Source organism: Carettochelys insculpta, chromosome 1 (genome assembly GCF_033958435.1).
Source record: "Carettochelys insculpta isolate YL-2023 chromosome 1, ASM3395843v1, whole genome shotgun sequence".
In the NCBI taxonomy this organism is placed as follows: Eukaryota; Metazoa; Chordata; order Testudines; family Carettochelyidae; genus Carettochelys; species Carettochelys insculpta.
Window position 1 is genome coordinate 336,567,660 of NC_134137.1, and position 26,883 is coordinate 336,594,542.

At 40.4% G+C, this 26,883-nt stretch overlaps 2 protein-coding genes across 4 annotated transcripts in view; both read right to left on the reverse strand.

Annotated features, from left to right (window-relative positions):
- Nucleotides 1–26,883, reverse strand: part of CADPS2 (calcium dependent secretion activator 2) — a 565,755-nt gene that overhangs the window by 380,718 nt on the left and 158,154 nt on the right. For all 3 annotated transcript variants that reach the window (XM_075015102.1, XM_075015094.1, XM_075015112.1), the window contains exon 3: nt 2,281–2,613. In XM_075015102.1, coding sequence (XP_074871203.1) covers nt 2,281–2,613 — 333 coding nt within the window. The remainder of the gene's footprint in view (nt 1–2,280; nt 2,614–26,883) is intronic.
- On the reverse strand, nt 19,650–20,696 carry RNF148 (ring finger protein 148). The gene has a single exon (XM_074984112.1). It carries the CDS (start codon nt 20,694–20,696, stop codon nt 19,650–19,652), a length of 1,047 nt encoding a protein of 348 aa, XP_074840213.1.

The following is a 26,883-nucleotide window of genomic DNA, read 5'->3' on the forward strand; positions in this document are numbered from 1 at the left end:
TACATGTGCTGGGAGGGCTTGAGCCAGTGGGGCATTTAACAGGCATGAACCAGTGTGGCTATCAAGTGGCACCATTCTGGGAAGCAGGAGCAGGCAACTAGGCAGGCTAAAAGCCTTCCCCCTACCCTCCCAGAGCAGTGACTCAGAAGGGGCTCAGCCTGCCTAGCTGCCCGAAGCTAGGCAGGCTGAGAACCCAGCAGCTTCACCTTGTGCGAAACTCGCATTAAAGCAAGTTTAGTGCAACGCAAATCCGCATGAAGCAAGGGTTAACTGTATGAATCAGGGGTGAGCTGCATAAGAGCAGAGTTGCATACTCTGAGACCTCATATTAAAACGGAGGAGAAATGTCTGAAGCACAGTCTAGTCCAGTGGTTGTCAACCAAGGATACATGTATCCTAGGGGTACACAGAGGTCTTCCATGGGATGCATAACTTATCAAGATTTTTGTCTAAATTTATAACAAGCTACTTAAATAGCAATAATGAAGTCAACAAAACAAAAAGTTCATGCAGACAAAACAAGAATGCAAGCAATTTTTCAGTATTAGTGTGATGTGACACGTTCATATTTTTGTGTGTGCTGTTGTACACAGGAGATATTTAAAGTGGGGGCATACAAGACAAGTCAGGTTCATGAAAGGAGTTAATAGTTTGGAAATTTTGACAACCACTGGTCTACTCATTGGATGTGTAGGCCTAGGACTCAGATGATCTAGGTTCAATTTCCAGCTTGACCTAAACTCACTGTGTGACCTTTGGCAAGCAGACATCTGTGTTTTAGTTCTTCCTAATGGCACAATTATATCCAGTTAAAAGTGACCTTCTAATTTACCATTCATTAGGAATAGTGAAGTGCATGATGATCATTGGATAGAATGTCTCCTGAGTTGTTAGTTTACGGAGTTTAATCTGCCCACTTCTGAAATTATACAGTCATCTGGATTTGTACTGATTGCACGATATAAATAACTACTGATACGTACTGTTAAGGGGAGTGATCTGAAAAAATAAACTTGTGAAGCACTTAGCCTCAGCACCAAGGTGCAAAACAGCTGAAAACATGTAGGAAATTCATATGGAAAGCTTAAATAATGGGATGTCTTTCAAGGGTTGAACTTTTCTTGGATGACCAAATATGTTATAAACAAATTATTTAGACAAGTTATCAATAAGATATCAATACAAAAAGGACAATTTTCTGCATTAAAAGGTAAAGTAATGGAGAATTTACAGTCAGTCCTCTGTAAAGACAAGATCAGCCAGCTGGGCAAGTAAGTACATTTAATTAATTTATAATTATTTAAGAAGTAGTGGTGGTGGTTGTAGTAGTAAGATAATTGATAGAGTTAGTAATTACAGTACTGTTTCATAGTTTTATGATATTTTTGAGAATAGTGAGGTTATAGCCACACGTACAGCATTTCAGAAGTTTACAGGCTTTATGGCAGTTTTATATTACAGTAGAACCCTGGTTATGTGGGCCTCCATTACTGAGTTCTCTGTATTAACCAAACCACCAGCACATGCAGATCTATAAGTAATCTCTCCTGAGGTTGCTACATGGTGCTGCAACCATGCACTCTCCCATTCTGTGGATTACCCAGTTCTCTTATCTGATCTAGCACAGTCCCAATAAGATCAAATAAATGGGGTTCTAATGTGCTAGGAGGTCTATATTTTGTAATTCACTTAGACCAAATCCTGCTTAAATTGGAATTTATAGTTGTGTTAATCCAATAATGAAATTATCTGTGCTTTGGCACTTGGTGGCCAGTGGTGCTATTACCCTCCATCAGGTGAGTTAGCAGCTGCTTTCCTGTTCTGCAGTGTGGTAGAAGAATGATTCTCCCCAAACCATTGAGAGAACCAGTAAAAAGCCATTCACTAGGCTCCTTGTCCACCTGTCTGCAGATTCGTTCCCCTCCCCATGATTTTGCACGCTGTCACAGAGAGAGCATTATTAAAAATATATAAACCATACCATGTTCTCCCTCACCCAAATCACTGAAGAAGCAATACTATAAAACGCATTAATAGCTTTTTGTACTATTAATGTTCTGTGAGTTTTCTTTTTTTAATAAAACAGTCTCTCTCATTCTAAAGCCACTCCATGTACAATGTGGTCTGTTTGGGAGGCCTCTCTGTAGACACAGGATCCCATATAGGTGAGCCACATGATTCTGCTGTACGTAGGCTCCGCTACACTGATGGAGGGTGGGAAGACACGATTTGGCCTTTTGGGTGCAAATGCTACAGAACTGAGCAAGACCAATTACTTACTTGGCAGGCATTATAAATCAACTGATGTTCCAATTTTTTGATCCCTAGAATCTGTTGAAACATTTCATATAGCTGTTCTTTGCTCAGAATAAGTTCCGATACGGCACTTAATGCCATTCTATTGGTTTGTTTGCACATGTCCTCTTCTCCCCTGCATATGGCATCATATTTGGCTATCCAAGAGCTTAACACTGTCTCTTTGCTTAATCCATCAATCTCTGGCAAACTTCGGACCCTTTTTTCTATGTTTTTCTTAAAAACATCTCTAAAGTCATTTGCAGAGCATCCTCCACTGTGAACCATTCTGGCAACTCGATCACTCTTGAGAAAAACCTTTTAAAACAAAACAAAAAAAACACACAGTTAGATACGGGCATGAAAATAAAATATTGTAGTATAAAGGAATTACAGGCTAGTATTGTGTGTCTATGCAAATAGTTTTAAAATGCAAAATTACACATGCAAAAACTGTTAAATGTTTATCATAAAGAAATGTATTCTTTTGACAAATTGACTCTTACTAATTTAAGGCATTAAACACCCTTATATGAAAGTCCATACAGAATTGCTATAGACACATTCTTCTGAATGTGCAAAAAACAATTTGAAACTATTATCTCCAAGACTTCATCTTCTCTCCATGAACTCCAGCGATATCTAAAATAAATGGTAAATATTTATGAAAATATAGTCTTTCAACATCTACAGTTCATGTTATGGGGCACGGGGATGTTCAAAATTATGCATTCCTCCCGAATATAAACATTGCTGAGACTTTTCAAAAAATATTTTTTGAAACATCGTTGGAGGAAAATGCAGCTCTCAGCAATTTTTACAACACTATAGTCTCATTGGAGGGATCAAGCAGAACAAACAGTGCTATAAGACTTGGGACTGAGTGGAGCAGGGGCTTCATGGAATCATAGAAATATAGGCTTGAAAGGGACTTCGGAGAAGTCATCCATTCTGGCCCCTTGAATAAACCTAGACCATGCCTGATGGATCATTGTGCAACCTGCTCTTAAAAACTTCCAAGGAGGGAGATTCAACAACCATTCTTGGAAGCCTTGAAGACTTAGCCCACCCTTTATTTAGCTTCTCAAGACAAAAGATTTCTTTTCATCTTTCCTCGTATGTCAAGATTTCTTTTCCTGGAACCTTTTATCTCTTCTGGATTCCTTCTAATATGTCCACATCATTCCCAACAGGTTTAAAACTGGTACTCCAGCTGAGGCCTCACCAGTGTTAAGTATAACAGTACAGTTATTGCCTGTCTCTTATAGAGACTGCTCCCACTAATGCACAAAAGAATATTAGCCTTATATGCAACTGCATCAGACTTTTGACTCATCAGTTTGTGCTCCACTACAATCCTCAGATCCTTTTTCAATAGTACTACCACCTATTCCATTGTGTAGCTGTGCATCTGATTTTTTCTTCGTAACAAAAGTACTTTGTACTTATCATGACTGAATTAAAACCAAGTCTCCAATTTATCAAGTTCAATTTGAATTTTAGTTTTCTTCTTCAAAAGTGCTTCCAACATCTCTTGACTCGGTATCACCTACCAATTGTATATGCATACTCTTCAATACAAATCATAAGTGACTTGGATAATACAGTGTATAGTACCTGACTCAGGACTAACCGGGTGATTTGCATAATCCCACTGGAGATGACCTCACATTTAACACTGACCTGTTGATAATTACACTAAGTTTAGTATTTCAACCCATTCACCAAATTTATAGTAATTTATTCTAGAGCTGCTTATGTGAATGTCATGTGGGATGTACCTAAAATCAAGGTATATCATATCTATGGTTTTCCCACTCCACTAGAAAAAGAAATTATGTTGGTTTAGAATGATCTGTTCTTCACATATCCATGCTAGCTATTCCTCACAAATCTATTATCCTCCAAGTATTTACAAACTGACTGTTTAATTTCTTCCAGAATCTTTCCAGGTAAAAAAAGTTGTTTAAGGATCAGAGAACACAAAGAGCTGGGCAAGTAACAATACTGAAGCGAATAAGAAGATGATCAGTGATAACCACAGAATGGTTGGGGGTACTAGAAAAGAGAACAGTGGACACAGAGTTGCATAAACTTAGCCAACATACTGCAAGATTCTCTGTTCAAATGTACAACGCATTTGAAAAATGAGGCCAGTACAAGGTAAATGCAAAAATAAACATTGTGAAGTTTAGTGTTTTGAAAGTTTTAAAAATTTACATGAACTGTACTCATTCCTCCATTTCTTATGTATGGAATTGATCTGCATGGCTAGATGCTCAGCTTCAATCCTAAGCTAATCACTTTGCTTTTCCAGATCTTATCCATTGCCTTCAAACTCACTCTTGCTTCCACTATTCTAAGACACTATTTCCTTCTTACAATCCAGATCGTACTTCTTGTTGTTCACCAGATATGTGAACTTCTCTATGATCTCTAGTTTGATCCAGTCTACACTGATTTGCTTATCTCCAAATATCATTGCCTTCATTTTATCAATGTTCATTGTCAGTCTGTGCCACTTCCCTTCCTCATTTCACACCTGCACCAGTCTCGCTAGCTTCTCTTCATCTTCCTCAATAACTATATCATCTGCGAACCGCAAGTTGTTAATTCTCATCCCATGCACCGATATCCCTTCTACCTCTTCCCTGATCTTATCCATTGCTCTCTGTAGGTGCATGAAAAACACAATTGGCAATATTGGATCTCCTTGTCTTGTACCTCTACTCGTTTTAAACCAACTTCACAACTCTCCACATGTTCTCACCACTGTATTTGCATTGACACTGATATCCTTCAACAACCATATCTGTCTTCTATCCACTCCATACACCTCCAACAATGTCCAAGTCACTTTCTGATCTATAATGTCAAATGCATTCTGAAAAGTGATGAAGCAATTGTAGATATTTCCACATTTCAAGCATGGCCTTAAAAACCTCCAAGGACGGAGATTCTGCCACCTCTGTATGCAACCCATTTCAGTGTATCACCACCGTCCCATTGAAGTAGTCTTCCCTAATATACAACCTAGACCGCTCACACTGCAACTTGAGACCACTACTCCTTGTCCAATCCACTTTGTAACTCCCCATAAGGTAACAACAGAAGACTATCAAATTCCCCTCTCTCTTCTCTTCCGCAGACTAAATAAGCCCAGTTACATCAACCTCTCCTCAGAAGTCATATACCTGAACACCCCTAGTATTTTTTCTTATCCTTTGCTGGACTCCCTCCAATTTGTCCAAATCAATATACCTTTAGCCTTCTTGGCAACAAGGGCATACTACTGACTCACATCCAGTTTCTCATCTACTGTAATCCCCAGGCCCTTTTCTTTAGAACTGCTGTTTAACCAGTCAGTCCCCATCTTGTAGCAGTGCATGGGATTCTTACACCCTAAGTGAAAGACACTACACTTGTCCTTGCTGAACCTCATCAGATTTCTTTTGGTCTAACCTTTCAATTGATTTAGGTCACCGTTCCCTCTGGCATATCAACCTCTCCTGCCAGCTTGGATACGCCTTTTGACACCAGCTGCCAATTAGACATCAAGCCGTTCATCAATAGTTATTGAACCCAACGATCTAGCCAGCTTTCTATCCACATTATAGCCCGTTCATCCAAGCTATACTTCTTAAATTGGCTGACAAGAATACTGTGCGAAACTGTATCAAAAGTTCTCCTAAAGTCAAGATCTATAATGTATACAGCTTTCCCCATATCCACAAATCCAGTTCTCTCATCACAAAAGGCAATCAGGTTGGGCAGGCATGACTTGCTCTTGATGAATCCATGTTGACTGTTCTCATTTTATATGCTTTGAAGGTACTTTAAGCAGGTGGTCACTCCTGCTACTTATTTTGTTGCAGCTGCACTCTAATTTTAGTACGTTAGCCTCAATCAGAACTAGTACAGATATGTCCCCCTGAACTGGGAATCACATCTTCAGCTCAAAGAACAGATGTACCCGCAGTTACAGATTCTGTCTTCCTCCATATGCATGTGTATAGTGTATCGAGACGGCAATTTAAAAATATTATTTCATAACATGTGCAAAATAAAAAAATTGGACTGTACATATGAACAAGGAGGGTGAAGAAAGGAGAGAAGCCCATGGAAGATACATTAAGGATGCTCAGTGATTGAAACAAGCCCTACATTTTAAAAATAAATTTAATTGTGCAAATATCATAAATGGCATTATTGTCTTGTGGCATGCAGTTTATCTGGGACTAAAAGAATCATGCTCAAATCTTGGATTAAAAGATTTTTTCCTCTACTTGAGGATTACATTTTCCATTAAATGTGTTATCTGCTTCTTCAAGGGATAGCTCAGTGGTTTGAGCACAGGCCTGCTAAACCTAGGGTTATGAGTTCACTGCTTGGGGGTGCCATTTAGGATTTGGGGCAAAATAGATTTAAAAAAAAGGGAGGGGGGGGGAGGAGGAGAAGGATGATGCTTGGTCCTGCGCCAAGATGGCAGGGGGCTGGACTAGACAACCTCCAGAGGTCCCTACTAGCTATATGTGATGTGCATTTCCACTTCTTTTACAGATATTCACAGAATCACAGAATTGATATATCAGCTATGCTTCCTAGTGCATAAATGATCTCAGAGAGGTAGCAGTGTTAGTCTGTCTCTTCACAAAACAAAAAGGCAGTCCTAGAGCACCTTAAAGACTAACAATAGAATGTATTAGCTGATTAGCTTTTTTGACCCAGACCACTCTTCAGACTGGAATAATCCAGATAACAGACAACAAGAATTTAAAGGAAAGCTCAAAAAAACACCACTTGATGAATCAACGAAATAGGACAGAAGGAAGAGTGGGAAGGGAAAGAGAAAAAAGTTTCTGAAAGTGTCTATTAAGTTAGTAAATCATTCAAAGTGCAGGATTTGGTGGTGATGGGGGGACTTCAACTATCCCAACATATGGCACAGACTATCCAGAAAGTTCTTGGACTATGTGGATGCCTTTTTTTTTTCTCCAATTTCAGAAGGTAGAAAAGGCTACTGAGGGAATCAATTCTAGATTTGGTTTTAACCAATAGGGAAGAACTCGCTGAGAATTTGAAAGTGGAAGGTATCTTGGGAGAAAGTGACCATGAAGTCATAGAAACAGAGAGGTAGCCATGTTAGTCTGTATTCCGCCCCCAGAAAAAAACAGCAGAAATGTAGCACTTTAAAGACTAACAAAATGATTCATTCGGTGATAAGCTTTCATGGGACAGACCCAATTCATCAGATCAATCTCACTTCTAAGACAGACTGACATTTAAATCCGTACTGGAAATGAGATTGATCTGATGAAGTGGATCTGTCCCACGAAAGCTAAACACCAAATAAATCATTTTCCTAGTCTTTAAAGTGCTACATTTCTGCTGTTTTGTTTTGAAGAAATCATAGAGTTTGTGATTCTAAGAAATAGTGAAAGGGAGAACAGCAAAATAGAGACAATCGATTTCAGGAAAGCAAATTTTGGTTAACTCAGAGCTGGTAGGTAAGGTCCCATGGGAAGCAAGACTAAGAGAAAAAACAACTGAAGAGAGTTGGCAGTTTTTCAAAGGGACATGATTAAGAGTCCAAAAGCAAGCTATACCGCTGCCTAAGCTAGAAAGTACAGTAAAAGACCACCTTGGCATAGCCAGCAGATCTTGAATGATCTCAAAACCAAAAAAGGAGTTGTATAAAAAGTGGAAATTAGGAGAAATTACAAAAGATGAATATAAGCAAACAATACGTGTATGCAGGGGCAAGATTAGAAAGCCCAAGGCACAAAACAAGTTTCAACTAGCTAGAGACATAACGGGTAACAAGAAGTCCTTCTATAAATATATTAGAAGAAAGAGGAGGACCAAGGACAGGGTAGGCCCACTGCTCGGTGGGGAGGGAGAAACAGTATCAGGAAACTTGGAAATGGCAGAAATGCTGAATAACTTCTATGTTTCAGTCTTCACCAAGAAGGCTGATGCAGAACAAGCTGCACGAGTCCACTTTCTCTCTTTTGTATCCTGTATCAACAATCAATCAATGGTTACTTCCAATACAGCTAAACACAACTAATGAAAAGAATGGTAAACATCACTCTCCTCACTCTTCTCCCTCCTCCCCTCCATTGTCTGTCTTGCCTACTTAGATCCCAAGCTCTTCGGGGCATAAACTATCCCTTCCCCTCTGTTGCCACAGCATCTACTCAGTAGAGTGTCTAGAAATAAGAATGGGGAAAAAAAACAACTTTGTACAAAATATTTCACCGTGTTATTTCATATGAATTCATAACCACAATGTTTCGTTCGTGACATTTTGAGATGACATTTTCTGAACCATTTGAAAAATTAAATAGCACCTTTTTGCTCAAATATCGACTCCCAAATTTTCAATGCACGCCTGTGCTGCTACAAGCAACAGTCTGGTGACTGAAACAGAAACTTCCAAATTCTATTCTCATTTCTGCCAATAAGCGGCCTTCATTATGCACAGTAATGCACTGTTGTACTTTGCAAATGTTATTATTAATGCCTCACAATGAGCATTATGCCATGTGCTGGTTCAAATTTCACTGAAGCTGGTGGGCACAATAGCTACTCCTCCCTCCAGAAAAACACAAAGAGCAATCAGTCTCCTTTTGAAATAAACCGACAAAACAATAAGAACCATGACCCAAACTCAAAGCCGTATGCACGGTGGGTCAGAAACTCAGTTATTTGCGCATAGGGGTTTTGCTTGATATTGCTTGATGGAACTGTGTGTGAGACAGAGAAGTAGCAAAAACACCAATGGAGCAGACAGAAGCCAGCAAAACATTTGCAGGCTGAGACACAGTGAGAGACAATGCATGTGTGCATTCTTTGGGTAGAGTATTGCCTATTAAAAACACCAATGAAAAGGAGACTTGGGATACTGATCAAGGAATCCATTTCATGTTTGATTTCTAGTGTGTGCAGGGGGAAAGAATTCTATATAATGTTACAAACAAACATGATTATCTCAAAGAAATGCATAAAATACCATCAATTTCTCTTCCTCGTGGAAAAAAACCAATAGATTCCCAATAACTGTTTGGGTGAAAAGAAGAAGAAATATCATTGCCTACACTTTACAGACAGGAAGCTGATGATCAGAGACATTAAGTGACTTTTTTAAAGAACACAGTGTAAATTAGTGATAGAACCAAGACTGTTTCCTGACTCCCCATCTCCAATGTGATTACCAAGCCCAGTGGGATGATCTGAAGGAAATCTGTCTTAACTTACAAATCCTGTTTGACGTTTTGAAGTTATCATAAAAACCCATCTATCATGGGAGCCTTTTGTCATGGTGTATCCACCATGTGCAGAAAGGGTTGATTCATGTTGCTGCCAAACCAGGGAAAGGAAATTATGATTTCGTATTCAATAACCATCAATTTAAGGTAAAGTACTTGAGACAGTGGAGTTGCTTGAGTTTGGAAAAGATGATTTTTCTTGCTGCCTGAAAGGAAGGAAAGATTGGACAGCAGTGGAATGTTACCAGAGCAAGACAAAAAGACAGGCAAACAAAGCAAAAGCGTGTCTAAAAGGACTCAAAACCAAAAAAAACAAAAAAAAACCACGCACACACAGGAAGTCTGAGCAGGAGTCGGGAAGCAGATGGATTAGTTAAGATTAGACCTAGGGGAAGAGGCTCCATGTGCCACAAGGGAAATAAGATAGGTGCAGGGGAAAGATCCTATATCTGAAAGATGACTCACATCCCAGCTCAAAGAACATTCTACAATGGTGAGGAAACCAAGGAGGAAAAAGTCCATAGGTGTTTATAACTTTTGTATAGCTCTAGGTACATGTCTTATTTGATTAATTAAACAAAAATAATGTATTTCAATTCTGTGCCATGCCTGTGTTATATGCATCTCCTAACACATGGCTCATTGAAGAGGTAAATGAAAAGGTTTGGGTTGAGTTCTGGGAGAGGGCATGTTTTAACTATAAGGTAATTCTGAGGGGCTAGCAGTGAGAGGAGGAGATAGTCAACTTGGCCACAAAGTCACAGCTCTTTGGTTAGAGTGCTAGCTAGAGAGTCTGCATCCCAAAAATATGCCTTGGATCCACAAAACATGGACAGTTCTGTACCCATTCAGACTCCAGAGCTCTAATGCTTTGGCTACGTCTATACTAGCACACCACATCGAAGTAGCCTATTTCAAAGTAAGGACATCAAAATAGGCTACTTTGACGCATATCATCTACACGTCCTCCAGGGCTGGTGCCATCGATGTTCAATGTCGAAGTAGCGACGGGGAACATCAAAAGGAGCCGCCCCGGAAAGAAATGTGGAGCATCCACACACACAAGCGCTCCCCGTCAAAATAAGGGGCCAGCAAAGCCCCAAGCCGCTCCCTTAAAGGGCCCCTCCCAGACACACTTGCCCTACACAGCACAAGATCCACAGAGTCGACAACCAGTTGCAGACCCTGTGCATGCAGCATGGACCCCCAGCTGCAGCAGCAGCAGCAGCCAGAACCCCTGGGCTAAGGGCTGCTGCACGCGGTGACCATAGAGCCCCGCAGGGGCTGGACAGAGCGTGTCTCAACCCCTCAGCTGATGGCCACCATGGAGGACCCCACTATTTCGAAGTAGCAGGGCGCGGATCGTCTACACACGCCCTACTTCGACATTGAACAATCGAAGTAGGGCACTAGTCCCATCTTCGGATGGGAATAGCGATTTCGACGTCTCACCGCCTAACGTCGATTTCAACATCAAAATAGCACACGGCACGTGTATACGCGACACATGCTATTTCAACGTTGTGCCGGCTACTTCGAAGTAGCTGGCTAGTGTAGACGCACCCATTGGCTCGGTCCTCCTCCCATCAGTCTGATGAGCCAGTGGCAGCCCAGAGCCTGGCCAGACCTGTGACACCAAGTCACTCTGAGACAATGAGAAGGTAAGTGTAATGACACACTGGACTAAGTAAAGACCTGGCAGTCAGGACAGCTGAATTCTAATCCTAGTGTTGAGACTTACATTCCATGATACTTTGGGAAAGACATAGGGGCTGTGATCTTCAAAAGGCAGTATTTACTTGCACTTCGCATACATATCCAGTAATTCCACTAGCCTCTTGCTTTTAAGTTGCTCCTTCAGAAAGTGTTACATCTACTTAGCTACCTCAAGATGAATGCTTGCATTGCACATCGAGGTTATGATAAACCTTGAAAATTTTGTTACCTGATGTCCCATACAATCTGAAGGAGAAGAGCTCTCACACAGGGAAAGCAAAACATCTTTCCTTTTAATCTAGCTTTGATGTATTCCACACAGCCAGGGTCTCCAATTCAGCAAATCGAAGTGGATCCTTGGACAATTGTGATGACAATCATGCACTATTCACAAATATATTGAACATATTGTTTGAGCCATGAATTCAGGTTAAATAAAGGAGCTAGTCAATTACTCAGGTAGCACTCTCCTTGGCTTCTATAACAGACTATATTTGCCTCTAAGCAAACTTCTAGAAGTGTCTTTAAATCCAGAATCTTCCAGCAAACTGTTCGGAAGCTCTGCATGGACTTTCACTCATTAATCTACTTAAGATTGGAGCAAGTGCAATTCATAGTGCCTGCACCATCACTGACCAAGATTTTGTCATGTTCACATTGGGTGAGAGAGCAAGCAGCTGTGGAAAAAAAACAAACACACACTCTTTTTCAGTAATATGATACAACATAAGATTTCAGTAATAGTGTGCATTTTAAAAGTAACGCCTTAATAAAGGTTGCTCTAGAGTTTGCCCATATGCTTTTTAAAGCATGCTGACCATCAATTAATTTAAATAATTGAAAACAACTTTGAGCTAAACCAAGGTAAGCATCATTAAGCTGTATAAAATAATATGAATTTTTGAAATGTTGTTAATTGTGAAAATCCAATAGGGAAAGGAAGATCTATCAATGCCCTATACTCTTAGGCACATGGAAGGATTGGGCCAAAAGAAATCTGATGTGGTTCAACAAGGATAAGTGCAGAGTCTCACACTTAGGATGGAAGAATCCCCAGCTACAGGCTGGAGACTGACTGGTTAAGCTGCAGTCCTGAAGAAAGAATCTGGTGATCACAGTGGATGAGAAGCTGGATACAAGCCAACAGTGAGCCCTTGTAGCCAGGAAGGCTAATGACATACTGGGGTGCGTTAGTAGGAGCACTCCCAACAGATGTAGGAAAAAGTGATTACTTCCCATAATTTGGCACTTGTGAAGCCGTAGCTGGAGTATTGTGTCCAATTCTGCGACCCCCATTACTGAAAGGATGTGGACACACTGGACAGGGTCCAGTGGAGAGCAACAAAATGATTAGGGTGTTGAACCACATAACTTAAGACGAGAGGCTGAGGGATTAGGTCTTATTTAGTCTACAGAAGAGCAGAGGAGGGATTTGATAGCAGCCTTCGATTACCTGAAGGGGGATTTCAAAGAGGATGGAGAAAGGCTGTTCTCAATGGTGACAGATGACAGAAGGACCAAAGGTCTCATGTGGTGGTGGGGCAGGTCTAGGCTGTATATTGTGAAAACTATTTCACAATGAGTGTGTTGAAGCTCTGGTTACCTAGTGGGTGGTAGAATCTCCTTCTCTAGAAGTCTGTTAAGTCCTGGCTTTACAAAGCCCTGTCTGGGATGATTTACTTGGCATTGGTCCTGCTTACAATGGGGGATTGGACTCAATGACCACCTAAGGTTTCATCCAACCCCATGATTCTAAAATTAACTGTACTGTAAATTGTACTCCTATTAGAACATCAAATAGGTATTTAATTCAAGGTATTTAATTTGACAAAATATGTGACGCTGACAGACCCAGGTTGCTGGCCCCAGGGACAGAACTTGTGAGCACAGGGTCTAAAGCCCTGCACTCTACCATACGAGCTAAAGGCCAGCTGGCTCTCAGCCAAGGCTGTAGAGAAGAGACTTCACTCACCCCAGATGAGGTCTCAGTGCCTCTGGGTACTACATGCTTCCCTGGGCTGAGGAAGCACATCCCGAGCTTCTGAGACCTTCCAGCAGTTCTTCCCAGCCAATGTACTAGTTGTGATGCCCACAGACCCGGGTTGCTGGCAGCAGGGATAGAACCTATGAGTACAGGATCTAAAGCCCTGCACTCTACCATGTGAGCTAAAGGCCAGCTGGCTCTCAGCCAAGGCTGTAGAGCATAGACCTCACTCACCCCAGATGAGGTCTCGGGGCCTCTGCGTACTACAAATACACGACATTTTTAGAGTGGATTTCAAAGATGTTGCATAGATGTGGAACTTCAGGGTACAACTGAACACCATAGAAAGCTCCTACATATCTAATGAGAAAGGACTGATCTCACATCCTTAATGCTTCTCTCCAGCATCAAGATAGACTCTTAAATGAATAGCAGTTTTTCTATAGAAGCCATCTAAAATAAATAAATCACAACCTCCTTAATATAAACAGCTTATCACACATTGTTGAGAAAATGGTTTTAAGATTAAAATAAAAATAAAAATCCAAGAACATTGATATATAAAGACACATTGTTTGCGACAGAAAACTCCAACAGGAAGGGAATTTCACAGCTGAGTTAAATATACCATACGTGCTACCAATTAAACAATAAGGTGCATTAAGAAGGCATTATGATCTTGTTTCTTGTACTGAAAGTACATGAGGCATTTCACTTTCACTGAAAAATTCCATGTTTTCTGTTGTGTTTGACGTAGTTCTTCTCCTCATACCAAAAGATCCTGTTAGTTTTTGTGCCTGAATTTCCTTGCTTAAAAAAGTTTTGACAATGTATAATACACCTCTATGGAGGTTGTTGTGCTGCAGTGAAATCAGACAGCACTGATACTGCAGTTGGAACTGTTCTACTCCCATCTTACCAAAATTTTACTGGACACAAGTCACTCTTCAAGAAGCTTCCCTGGCTGAATTTCTGCATGCTCGCAGTCCAGGATCATATGCAGGGGTGGGGAACCATTTTTCTATCACAGACCATTGATTTTTTTTCTCTTGTGGGTCAATCATGGGGCCACACACATGTACAAAGCAATCATTTTTTAAAACAATAAATATAAAATATTTGACTAACTTCAGCCATCACACTAATAAAGCAGGTGAAATTAAGTTAGATAGTTTTTCACACTACAATCCTGGCAACATGAACACCACATTATAGACACATGTGGCTGAGGGATACTACTGGCAGTTCCACACTATAGCATCATCAGCCTTGCCCTAGAGCTGCTGCCTGTAGCTCACATCTCTGCTTATCCCTACTGCTGTCTCTGCCACACATATTCTGTCATCATAGGTCTATATTTTTAGAAACACTTGCCCTGGGCTGGATGAAATTAAGGAATGGGCCAGATCCAACCCTTAAACCATAGATTTCCATCCCTGCTTTACATGGTGCCTCATCCCTATAAGTTTATATCTGATCACATAAACTCTCTTAACAACACCCGTTTCCACAGCAATTTTTACAAACACACCAATAAAGTCTGTGCCCCAGCCCTTTGCTTCCATTCCTGCTGAGCGGGGCATCCACGACACCCAATCTTCTCCCTGCACTAGGTAATTCATTTAGATAACTAACACATTGATTTAACATATGTGGTTAGTGGTTAAGTTTACAGAAGCTTTTTCCCTGTCCGGTTCTTGTATTTGGATCGAGACCTCATTATAATTAGATAAACTACATGTCTTGGCCTCTCAGTTTAGATAACAGGCTTAAGAAACATTCATGGATTAATCTAAGTGGAAAACCAAAACCTCAGAGGGAGTACTTTACCAGTGCGCTATACAAGTACACCGGCAAAGAACTCCGAGCATGAATGCAGCTACACCACCAAAGCTGTACCTGTACAGGACCATCATCCCCCATGAGTAAGGGATGAGGACAAAAAAAAATCAGTTTATTTCTATGGAACAGTGCACTAAGTCGGTCAGCCTGTAAAAGTTTAGCATCTTTTTGCAGACTCAGTTTGGGTTACAGAAACTTCTTTGAAAGATTTCCTATTCCACAGGAAAAAGCTTTCACTTCTCCAGAACCACCCCAGCCTACCATACCTATCCAGTCAGCCAATAGGCTGTCAGTCAGAGATACCTAACACTGATTACAAAAATCAGTGTCAAGTATCGGAGGGGTAGCCGTGTTAATTTGGATCTGTAACAGCAATGAAGGGTCCTGTGGCACCTTATAGACTAACAGAAAAGTTTTGAGCACAAGCTTTCGTGAGCACAGACTCACTTCACCAGATGCTGGTCATGGAAATCTGCAGGGCCAGGTACAAATAAGCCAGAGCAAGGGTGGGGATAACAAGGTTAGCTCAGTCAGGAAGGGCGAGGCTTACTACCAGCGGTTGATCTGGAGGTGTGAACACCAAGGGAGGGGAAGCTGCTTTTGTATTTAGCCAGCCATTCACAGTCTTTGTTTAAGCCTGAGCTGAGGGTGTCGAATTTGCAGATGAATTGTAGCTCAGCAATTTCTCTTTGGAGTCTGGTCCTGAAATTTTTTTGCTGTAGGATAGCTACTTTTAAGTCTGCTACTGTGTGGCCTGGGAGATTGAAGTGCTCTCCTATGGGTTTTTGTATATTGCCACTTCTGATATCTGATTTGTGTGCATTTATTCTCTTACGTAGAGACTGTCCAGTTTGTCCAATGTATATAGCAGAGGGGCATTGCTGGCACATGATGGCATAAATTATATTGGTAGATGTGCAGCTGAATGAACCCATGATGGTGTGGCTGATCTGGTTAGGTCCTGTAATGGTGTTGCTGGTGTAGACATGTGGGCATTCAGCTGCATATCTACCATCTCATGCTCAAAGCTTTTGTTAGTCTATAAGGTGCCACAGGACGCTTCATTGCTGTTGCAAAATCAGTAGCACTAGTTAGCAGGACTGTGGAGAACTCAACTGCTGCTAACAAAGCAACTGATGCTGGAGAGATCAGAACCAAAGAGGCAAACAGGATAGACTGATGGCAAGAGGCCAAGTTCCTTTCCAGACTTTTCTACAATCTATAAATAATCTAATTATGTCAACACTGAAGTGGATCACCAATCTCAACCACAGCAAGGACTCCTGGGTTAGCACACAAATTTAGACAATAAACTTCTATTGGTACAATACTCCTTATCATATTATCTTCATTAAATGACATGGGCTCAAGCATAGGCTTAGCCTAGAGTTAAAATGGCCACAAGCACACCATCTGTTGTAGCTGCAGTAATGATTGCCATTTCTATTTTATCTATTAAAATAATTTACTTTAAAAGGCTTCCTTTAGCCTAATCTTTGTGAATAAACTAGATTAAGTTTGCTGACTGGATAAGCTTGAAACACTTTAGTTTTATAGCATAGGATCAAATTATTACATTTTCTCCTTCAAAAGAAAACATCATAATTCGCTTCATAAATAAAAATAATGGAATAATGTGAAAACAGCTTACAAGAATGGAACTGTGCAACACATTTATCATTTAAGTAGCATTGCTATGGACTAAGAAAAGTTAGGATTGAAAAATGTGTAATACATACTTCAACAAGTGTTTTTTGTGAGCGCTTAGGGTGTTTTGTTTTGTTTTTTAACTGGACCTAGGACTTGCCACTCAAAACTGAAAACACTGTCATTCACAAAATATAACACTGAATTTAATGACGTGCACATGGCTATGCATGAACATTAAGGAATTTTGATGACAAAGTAGTGGCTTTCTAATCTTCTCAGTATTCTCCACTGAGAAGATTAAAAAGCCCATTCACTAAACAAATTTACACGGTCTCCATTTCCACAACTGTAATTTCAATCTTATTTAAGCAGTTTGTACACTACAAAAACGCATTACACCATGGTATCATGTAAACTTTTGAATTATAAGTTTTCTTTTCACTTTAAAAAAAAAAAAACACCTGGTTCAATTTTTTATTATTGCCTCACTCCAGCAAATGTCTGTAGATCTAATCCTCATTAATGACAAATATCTACAGTGATAAGTAGTACCTATTGCACCTGCTCAATACCTACACAATTTTTACAAGTTTCCTCAGATCATAATATTAATACATAAATACTATAGGTGAAAAATTGTAAATACCGCTACATTTTTGAGTTACACCAGGGCTGTGGCCACACTTGGCCAAAACTTTAAAATGGCTACGCAAATGACCATTTCGAAGATTACTAATGAGGCTCTGAATTGAATATTCAGCGCCTATTTAGCATTAGGACGCTTCCAGCCATGGCACTTCGAAACCACCGCTTTTGAAAGAGCGTGGCTCAGCTCGGCGTGGCTACATGGGGGTCCTTTTCGAAAGGACCTGCAGCTTTCAAAATTCCCTTATTCCCCTCAGTGAAGGAACTAATCAATTTAGATATCATGATAAGATTTAATGTAGAAGGAAGGGTACATCCTCCCACATTTGTTCTAAAGATCTGGTCCTGACTATTGTCAGACTGCTTACTGTATTAGACGGACCTCTGGTCTCCTGCAATATGATGGATTTTTTTATTTTCTTTTGGGGCTGCTTGTCATTTTTCCCCCCCATGAAGTGTGTCCAGATGAAAGGAGCAAGACAGGAGCCAGTTAGTATATTACGCTAGTGCTGTAGCTATAGAAAAAAAGATGTAGAAGAAGCTGAGTAGTTAAAGGCTCCTTTTTCAAATTCTCCTGTACCCTTTAAGAAATGGCCAAGCTAGAAACATACATTAAATAATTTATTCTTTGTACTCTAATGCCAAACACACATCAGTTATCAGCATGAAACCTGGGACCTCTAAAGCTTGGTGTATGAGCTTCTATTGCACAAGCTAAAAGCCACATGGCTCTTAGCAAGGCTGTAGCAGACTCCTCAATCTCTAGCTGGGCTAAGTGCCAATGGAGGGACAAAGAGCCCAGGCATGAGTGACAGTACCACACGGAGATCTCAACTACATGAAGACTCCATGGGTTGATAGTGCTAGCAGCCTCTGTACAAACACAAGAAATAACAGTTCCTACTCTAAAGAACTCACAATCTAGTCTAAGACACAAGAAAAAAAATCTTACTGATGGGGACACAAACACAGAGAAGAGAAGGGAGAACAAGGAAGGAAAATATTGTATTACATGCTGTATCTCCCTGGCCCAGCACCCTTAGGACCTGAGCCACACCAAATGAGGGAGCTTGCCAGACCAGGGGAGGTCAGGCCATTCTGGGACACCCCGCTCCAGCTAGTGGGGCTCCTTGCCTCCAGCAGCTCCCTGTTTCGTTGGCTGTGGCAGCTACATGCCCCTAGTTACTGGGGCTCCCCACCTGGGATCTGTGGTGGCTCTATGCCCTGGGATGCCAGGGCTCCATGCCTCAAAGGGCCCCTCTGTACCCCCAGTCGCAGGGGCTCCCTGGCCATGACTTCCAGCAGCTCTGCACCCAGCTAGTGGGGCTGTCTGCCACTAAACCAGCTGAGCCCCCAGTCACTGACAACCTCTGTGGCCAGACCAGAGGTTCATGCTGTAGTACACTGGTAGTTCCCCTGTGTGAACAATTCGCACAGGTACTAAGTAAAACCGTATCAACAATCTCTCTCTCTTTCCTCCCTCTCCCGCCAAGTCTTTGAAGGATAAGAATAGCAAGGAGGTGTAGAAGGAGAAAGGGAAGAATTGTTCCTTAAGCCAAGACAGACTCCCAGAAAATACTAACTCTGCCCAATGCTGCCTCAATGACAGTTTCATGCCTCCTACATCATCTAAGCAGTGCCCTCCAAACCCCTGCCTCAAAAGAGAAAAGACTTAGGAGAGAAAATACAATTAAAATCAAAGTAGACTACAATTTAAATCAAAGTAATAAAAATCCCCTAATTTTAAAATTGTGTGTTTTAAGGTAGGAAAGTGTAATTTAACCAAAATAATGCAATAACTATGCATTAAAATCCAACGTTGTTTACCTTTGCTACACAAAGTGCCTGCACAACAACTGACAGATGTATGCTATTCAATATAGTGAAGTCTGAAATTTTTGATTTGCAATAACTTACAAAGCCAAGTTCACTTATTTCAAGATGAAGTTTTCCAAACTATTTTTATATGGAAAGTGGAAACTGACATTTAAGTTACCAGAAAGTGTTACATAAAGAGTACTCATCATCACAGAAATACTTGCCAAGTTCTTTCACATTCATCCGTTCTACATTTCAGAGCACAACTGAAATTAGCAAACAGACCGTTCAAAATGTATGCTGTGACAGAATTTAGGAATTTATTTCAAGAATATGTTTAATTTTGACCTTAACAAAGTAGGTGATCAAGGTGAAGCAACATGAAGGACCAGCAAAATGGTTTGATTATCCATCTGTGATTAACAAAGTTATTCATCCATAGATGGTCTCTCTCTACCTTGTACTAACACATATTCATTACAACTATCTTCTTCATTAAGTAATGTGGTGGTAGGAGATTCATTTGGCACTACAGCTTGTAAAGATTCTGCTCCATGTCTGACATGCAGCTCAGCTTCACTAGCTTTGAGAAGGTCACATTTGCACACTGGGCACGTTCTGTGCATCAGCAGCCAAGGGTCAATGCATACCCTATGGAAAATATGGCTGCATCTTAAAATGCGCACGATGTCTTGGGTCTTGTATACTTCCAGGCACACTACACAGCTCTCTGCATCTGTATCACCCTCTTTTAACATGCGAAGCTCAAGTTGAACAATGGCTTTCTTGACATCCATTAATTGTTGGCATCTCTGGATCTCAGTTCTCGCCATCCTTAACCTTCCAGCACAGTAAAAGGTAAAATAGGCTACCACGAGCAATGTGCAGAGGAAAAGGGACCCCAAACAATGATTCATCCAGGAACTATAGCGTTTCCCCATTTCTACTGATATTATTACTTGGATGCCATTCTGTATCAAGTGTAAAATATCCATGCCTTTCAGATTGCCAATCATAATTGCAACAATATCTTCTGAACCCAGGTAAATCAGAGGAAATACTCCATTGCCTGTGCCTGGATGGTTGTAGATAATCACACCAACTGCCCCTTTCTTTGCTGCTGTGTTTATTTTCTCTGTAAAAGTACAGCGTCCCCTCATAATGAGGGCTATCCAGGCGCCGGAGTTTACAGGCCTGCTGAAGTTTGTTAAGGGGCTGCAGGCAATTTGGTTTGGTCCCTCAGGTGGCACCACCACTCCAGACACCCTCCTCAATGGAGAGTTTTTTCCAAACACTCCATTGTCTGCCAGCTCCCATACAGTCTGGTTCCCTAGTTGAAATGATATATTCAGATGAGCAGCCCAAAAAGCACTGGCTCGGGACACCTGAACACTCAGCACCAGAAAGACACCTAGAAACAGCAGCCAGGATGATTTGTCTCCTCTTCTCCACCCACTAGTCCCAAGCAACTTCATTCCTGTCTCAGCCAATTACATAATCAGTGAAACAAAATAAAATGACCCTTGCTAGGAACAGCTCACTGCAAAGAATAAAACCTTGGAACACCTGTTAAAAACAGAGTAAGTTCCATCGGTGTTTTGCATTTTGACAGCCTGCTATAATGTTTCTGGAAAGATACAGCTTTACCAATGTTGAGGGCTGATTTCAAAAGAGTAATAGAAGACTCATTGTTTGGTTATCAGATTGTGACATCACCCCTCTTGAGCCAATGTATTAACAATGACTAACTGATTTGCATCTCTGTAATTGTACTTGTGCTAATAACAGGAAAATACTGACTTAGTTTTCTCTACATTACTTTACAGAAAGCATCTACTTTCACGGATAGTGCTCTGTGGTAGTGACCTAAATAAATCCTGTGCTGCAGCACACAAACCAACTGAAGCCTACTTCTGCTAACCCCAAAACGACCATACTAAGTGTGAAACAATCTTACTTTTGCCATTGATAACTGGGTTTTTTTGCCATCTAGATTCATTACATTACCACATTTAAAGCAATTTACTATTTTATATGCATATGGTTGATGTGCTCTTGCCATTTTAACTGTAAAAGTAAAAAAGTATCTCGCACCCTTGAGCACTGATATACCAAACAGAAATTGAGCAGTTTTCAATCTTGTAACTTTTTCTTCAGAATCTTCTATAAGCAAGGTTTACAGTAAATTACACACACTGCCCAGCTTCTAGTGATAGTCCTCATTTCCCCTCAAATAGTTGAAAAATATATATTCCATTTTACCACATTACACACACACACAAATGGTTTACAATGTAAGGGTCAAACATTATTTGCCACTCATCTGAGAAATCCCTGAGATAGACTGTATTTAAATTTTTATCATATATTTTGTAGAATGTGTGCTATCAGGAACAGTATGAAAACTCAATTTGCTGATTAGTACTGTCCTGGTAAAATATGTATGGCAATATTGTATGCAAATTTACAAAATTTTATTGTATGACATTGTTGAGACATGTTCCATATTTAGAACACCAGACACTAACCAGCTCCTTGGAGACAAAAGGCAGACTGAAGCTACAGCCACACATCAACATAATCAAATGGACTATCATCTAATTAAGAGGCCATCCTTTGGCAGGAAAAAACAATGTGAGCAAGAAGTCTACATTTTGGCAAAGAAACAAATGAATGGTCGAGTCACCCCAGACTTGCTGTCTCCTGAACCTCAGCAAGAGATAATTTTCAAAGAAGAAGAGTGAGAATGAGTAAGAATTAGAAGCAGGCCCCTCTCCTTCCTTAGGACCATACTTAAATGACCATGTAAGAGGCCTGTGAGCTCCTTTACCAACCTCTCACATCAGGAATGTGCTTACTTCGTAAGCTGGTAGCTAGTATTATTCAGACAAGACCTACTTTGGTTCTCACTTGTATTTCGGTTCATCTTGTTAGCAACACCTAGGATTGCCACAAGCTCTACAGTTCCAGTTCACTAATTAGATTCTAGCAATGAAACAGAAGTATATTTCTCTAGTTTGTGGTGGGCATCAACTTAATCCAATACTAGGAACAAGATGAGCTCTTCTTGAAATCACACAGACCTATGTTTATGCAATAGATTTATTCAGATTCTAATTGAGATAAAAAATGTACTTGACCCATAAAAAAATCTGGTACATAACTACAGGCCCTTTAAAATTCAACTAAAATCGTATATACATATATTCCAAATAGGCAATCTATACCTCCAACATCGACACAAGAGGAGACCAAAATTTATCTGAGCATTTGAAATGTAAATATTCTTTTAAATAGCTGCATGTTGCTGGACAATAACAAAAACAAAAAGTTTCTGTGTTATGAGAATTCATCTTAACATATTAAAATCACATTTTAATCCAATTTAAGAAATTGTTCTGTAAAGACCCAACCCTGCAAACACTACTCATGTGATTTCAAAGGTCCTGTACTCAAGAGAGTTAAGGGCTTCTTATCCAAGTAATGGTTTTCAGGACTGAATGTGTAATACTACAGAAAAAGTAATATACTTTTTTATTTTATAAATGTTACATTAATAAATCAGATATGTTGCACAAATCATTCATAATTTTTGATAATTGTGCATACACACAAAATAAGTGAAGAAAATTGAATTATGACTAGCAAATTTCTAAATGTAAAAATTGTGTTGTTTAAAAAAAATCCCAAGTTTTTCTTAACAAATACAAGTTCCTCTACTTCAAAAGTTGCGTTTTCAAGGTTATGAAAGATAACCAAAGCAACAAAAATAGATCATCATTCTCTGAGGAAGCATGTTCTTAGTCCACAAATTTATCTGATCTCTTGCTAAAGCAAATTCAAAATGGCTATTGTATTCACATCAAGAATACCAGTGCTAAGGGTCTTTCAAATTAGAGATTTTAAAAGCTTAATACATTTCCTTCAATTCACTTTCAAAGATGTCACAGTTCCACTCTAGGTACGGCTTATGCTTTGACTGCCAACATTCAAAGCATCTCTTGTGGAATAACTGCTTGCAAGTTAAACTATGAATTATCTCTTGGGCTCATGTGCTTCTAAGCATACAACCCATCTCACTTCCTCTAAATATATGTCCATGATTCCCCTTTTAAAATCTGTACAACTGAAGATGTCCCTTAGCTATTTGACTTAAAACATGAAAAGTAGACACAAAAAAATACTGCGAGAAGTGCTTAGTTCCCACTTCTCAGTTACCTGGATACTTTTGTGAATAAAGTATAACATTTGTTTTCCTTTCAGATTGCCCTCAGACATACTAAACTAAAAGCTCTGATGCTTATACTTGAATAACTGCAGGGAGCACCATTAACCACAGCCACTATTATTTAGATAGCACATACTCCCCACACAAGAAAGGCTAAGTGGGAGACAGAATTTACTACCGGCTATACCTTTAAAAACCAGAATTCTCTGTCCAGCAACATCTTTGGGCGGGCATGACCATGAACGTTCCTGTACCAGAGAATCCCCAGCTGCAGCCCGTAGCAGCGGGGACTGGAGCCTTTGGCAGCAGCCACAGCCAGGGTCAGAGACCAAGGCGGCACACAGGGGTGGCCTAGGCCACAGCCCTCAGCGGAAGCAGCAGGTGGATTCTGCCAGTTGGGCCAGAGCCCATGGCAGCAGCAGCAGAGGCTGCGGCCAAGCCTCAAGTATGGGGCTCTTGCCAGCAGCAACTGAGCTGAGCCACATTGGGGCTAGAACAGACAGACAGCAGTGGGGCTGGGGCCAGCGGTCTTGAGGCTGGAGGTAGGGTAGCTGGCCTAGGGGTGGAGACAGCTTAAGGACTGATGACTGGGACCTCCCCTGGTCCAGCAAATCACCTCGTCAGGTCCTGAAGGTGCCAGACAGTTCCAACTTGTAGTTTTCTAAAATCTGTCCAGCATCTGCATACATCCTGGCATTTTTTCCATTCTGGTGGTACCCAGCACTCCAGCTACTTTTTCCAAACAGGGGGTCTCTGCAAACAAAGCCTGTTGTGAAACTCTCACAGTATGGACAGTGGATGAAGCTATTACATGGGGAGACAAGCTCAGCAGCCTGTGGTGCTACCCACATTCCACCCTCACTCCTCCCAGTCCCTGCCCCATAGCCACTGCCCTGCACCCTCCCTACTATCTGTTTTCTCTCTCACCACCCACTCCAGCCAATCCCTGAACCCAAATATAGCAAATAACCTTTAGGAAAAAATATTCTTCTAAAACTGCTTTCTAAGACAACGGAACATGTTTTCCACTGCACGCAGGGTTGTGAAGACTAGCCATGCAGATGGTACCTTACTAAAAGCACTAAATTTGGGAAGAAAAATTGTCAGTCACAGGGTTTTGTTTTTCTTTAAAAAAAAAAAAAACCTGAAATCTGTCAGATGCTTATTTGCAAAAACTTGTAGAAAGGGCAACTCAGCTGTCCTTACTGAATACAACAGTAAATATTATGGAATTAATGTTGCAGCTCTTCCTTCTTTTACATTTTCTTCCTCTGTACTTCTAAGCTAATTTTATGTTTTAAATATCCCATTAAGCCTTCATAAAGAAATTGCATATTTAAACTCACTGTAACAAAGACATTACTTTAAATTAACCAGCCAGAGCACTAGTGTGTTCATAACAAGTTCACTTTTTTAAAAATAAGAAACACAAATTTATTTTGTCTGACTTCCACAACAAAACATGTTTATGAAATTTAAACATATGTTTATGTTAAAATATGTTTCTAAAGATTCAGGCACATGAAAGCATTTAAAAAAATTAAATAGCTGGACAAATGATCTCCCTTTTAATTCATCTGGAAGAAAAGGAATGGTGTCCCTTCAAGGGGTGGAAAGGAGAGTAAGGATGAACAGAAAGGGCAAGAAGACTTTTGAAGCAAGTTTTTGTATTACAGTACAGGGTGGACCTCTGGTCCAGAGCTCTTGGGACCTGACCAGTGCCAAACCAAAGAATTTGCCAGACCACAGGAGGTCAATATTGTCTAGCACATTACCAACACTTCCACTGCTTCCTGGGCTCTCAGAAGACATTTAGGGGTAAATTACAGCTAAATGACTGCACAGAACCCTGAGATCCAAGACTGGTGGCTGTAAACAGACTTTATGGGACCTCTGGAAATTTGGCCACACCCACAATAAGTGGTAGTTGAGCTAACTAAAATCATGTCAACTTACAGATGTTGCCAGACAAAAAAGTACCAGACTAGGAGGTTCAACATGTAAATTAAATTAAAAATGTGTATTTTAGATAAGAGTAATCTTTTGACGAATTTATTTCAAAAACTATCAATCTGAAGATCCAAGCATTTAAGGATAAAACTGAGTACTCAAAGTGCATCTAAACATATATGCAAGGATTTTTTTTTTAGAGATGTCATTTTGTAATCTTCAGCCACAAGCATAGGCAACATGTGGGTATGCACCAGTAAAAACTAATGAAATATTTAGAGGAAATTATAAACTAGGGTTCTATAGATACAGTAATGCACAACTGCGTGTCAGTAAATAGGGACAGGAGGAGGGAAAAGGTTGAGCACAAAGACCCAGGGGAGGCATTGTCTTCCTTTGCCTTTTGTACCCACTGCCCATGGACAAGTCATTTAATGACTCTGTTTCTTTTCTCATTAGTTTGTGGCTAAAAATTTAAAAAATTGCTTCCAGTCAGTCAACAGTTTGTGATAGTCCCTCCAATTGGTTGGTGAACCACTCTAATCTCTCAAAGCTCTCCAGCCAGCTTCCTTCAATAGCGGTATCTCAGGCTAGGTCTACACTGATGCAGAAGATCAAGCTACTCAGGACTGATGTTCCAGGTTTTGTTTCAGGCATTCACAAAACAGTGATTTCCAGGGTCAAAATCGACCCCGGAATGCCTCATGAGCAATGAGAATTAAGAAAGGTCGATAGCAGCATTTTTTCCCATCAACCTTCTTCCTTGTAAATAGACATTTAAAGTGGATCACTGATAAGTTGATTTTAGCTATGCAATTGGCATAGCTAAAATTGTGTACCAGTGGTTGACTGCTATGTCTAGTGTAGACATAGCCTCAGATTGACGAAAACAGAACCAAGAAGTGAATTGAGCTAGAGCTGGGGAAGAAGGTTATAGGAAGGTCAAAGGGCCTTGAAAGGTAGGCTAGATTTGAACTCACACACTAAAATTTACTAACTAGACTATGCTGCCTCTCGTTTTCCATTTTCATATATTATCCCACCTATCATAAGGAAAAGAAAGAGCAAGAGCACATATGAGAAATGGAGCTGAGGGAGCTAGAACAGAAAAACAAAAGGATATGTCTCCATCCTGACCAAGGAAGAAGTTTCCCCTTTCCCCCATATGAAACACAATTTTGGTGGTTTTTGGTTTGGGGTTCTTTTCTGAGGGAAAGACAAAAAAGTCATATGGCACTGTTTGTAGTGGAGAGAGGGAAGATCCACAGAAGAAAGCCAAGGACAGAAGGTTTCCCATGACAAGGAACAGAAGAAGATATGACTTTCCTAAATACCATTCCCCACTGTGGAACTGTTGGTCTGAAGGACAGTTTCTGGGTGACATACAACGAGCTACTTCCAGACAAGGAGAATATGTAGACAATGAGAAGAAAGTGGCAGAGGATAGAAGCACAGGCAAATGGTTGTGGAAGGGTAAAATTGAA

Bases quoted from the DNA above. Each gene is read 5' to 3' on its own strand.
- RNF148 (XM_074984112.1), bottom strand. From the start codon at position 20,696: ATGAAGTTGCTTGGGACTAGTGGGTGGAGAAGAGGAGACAAATCATCC.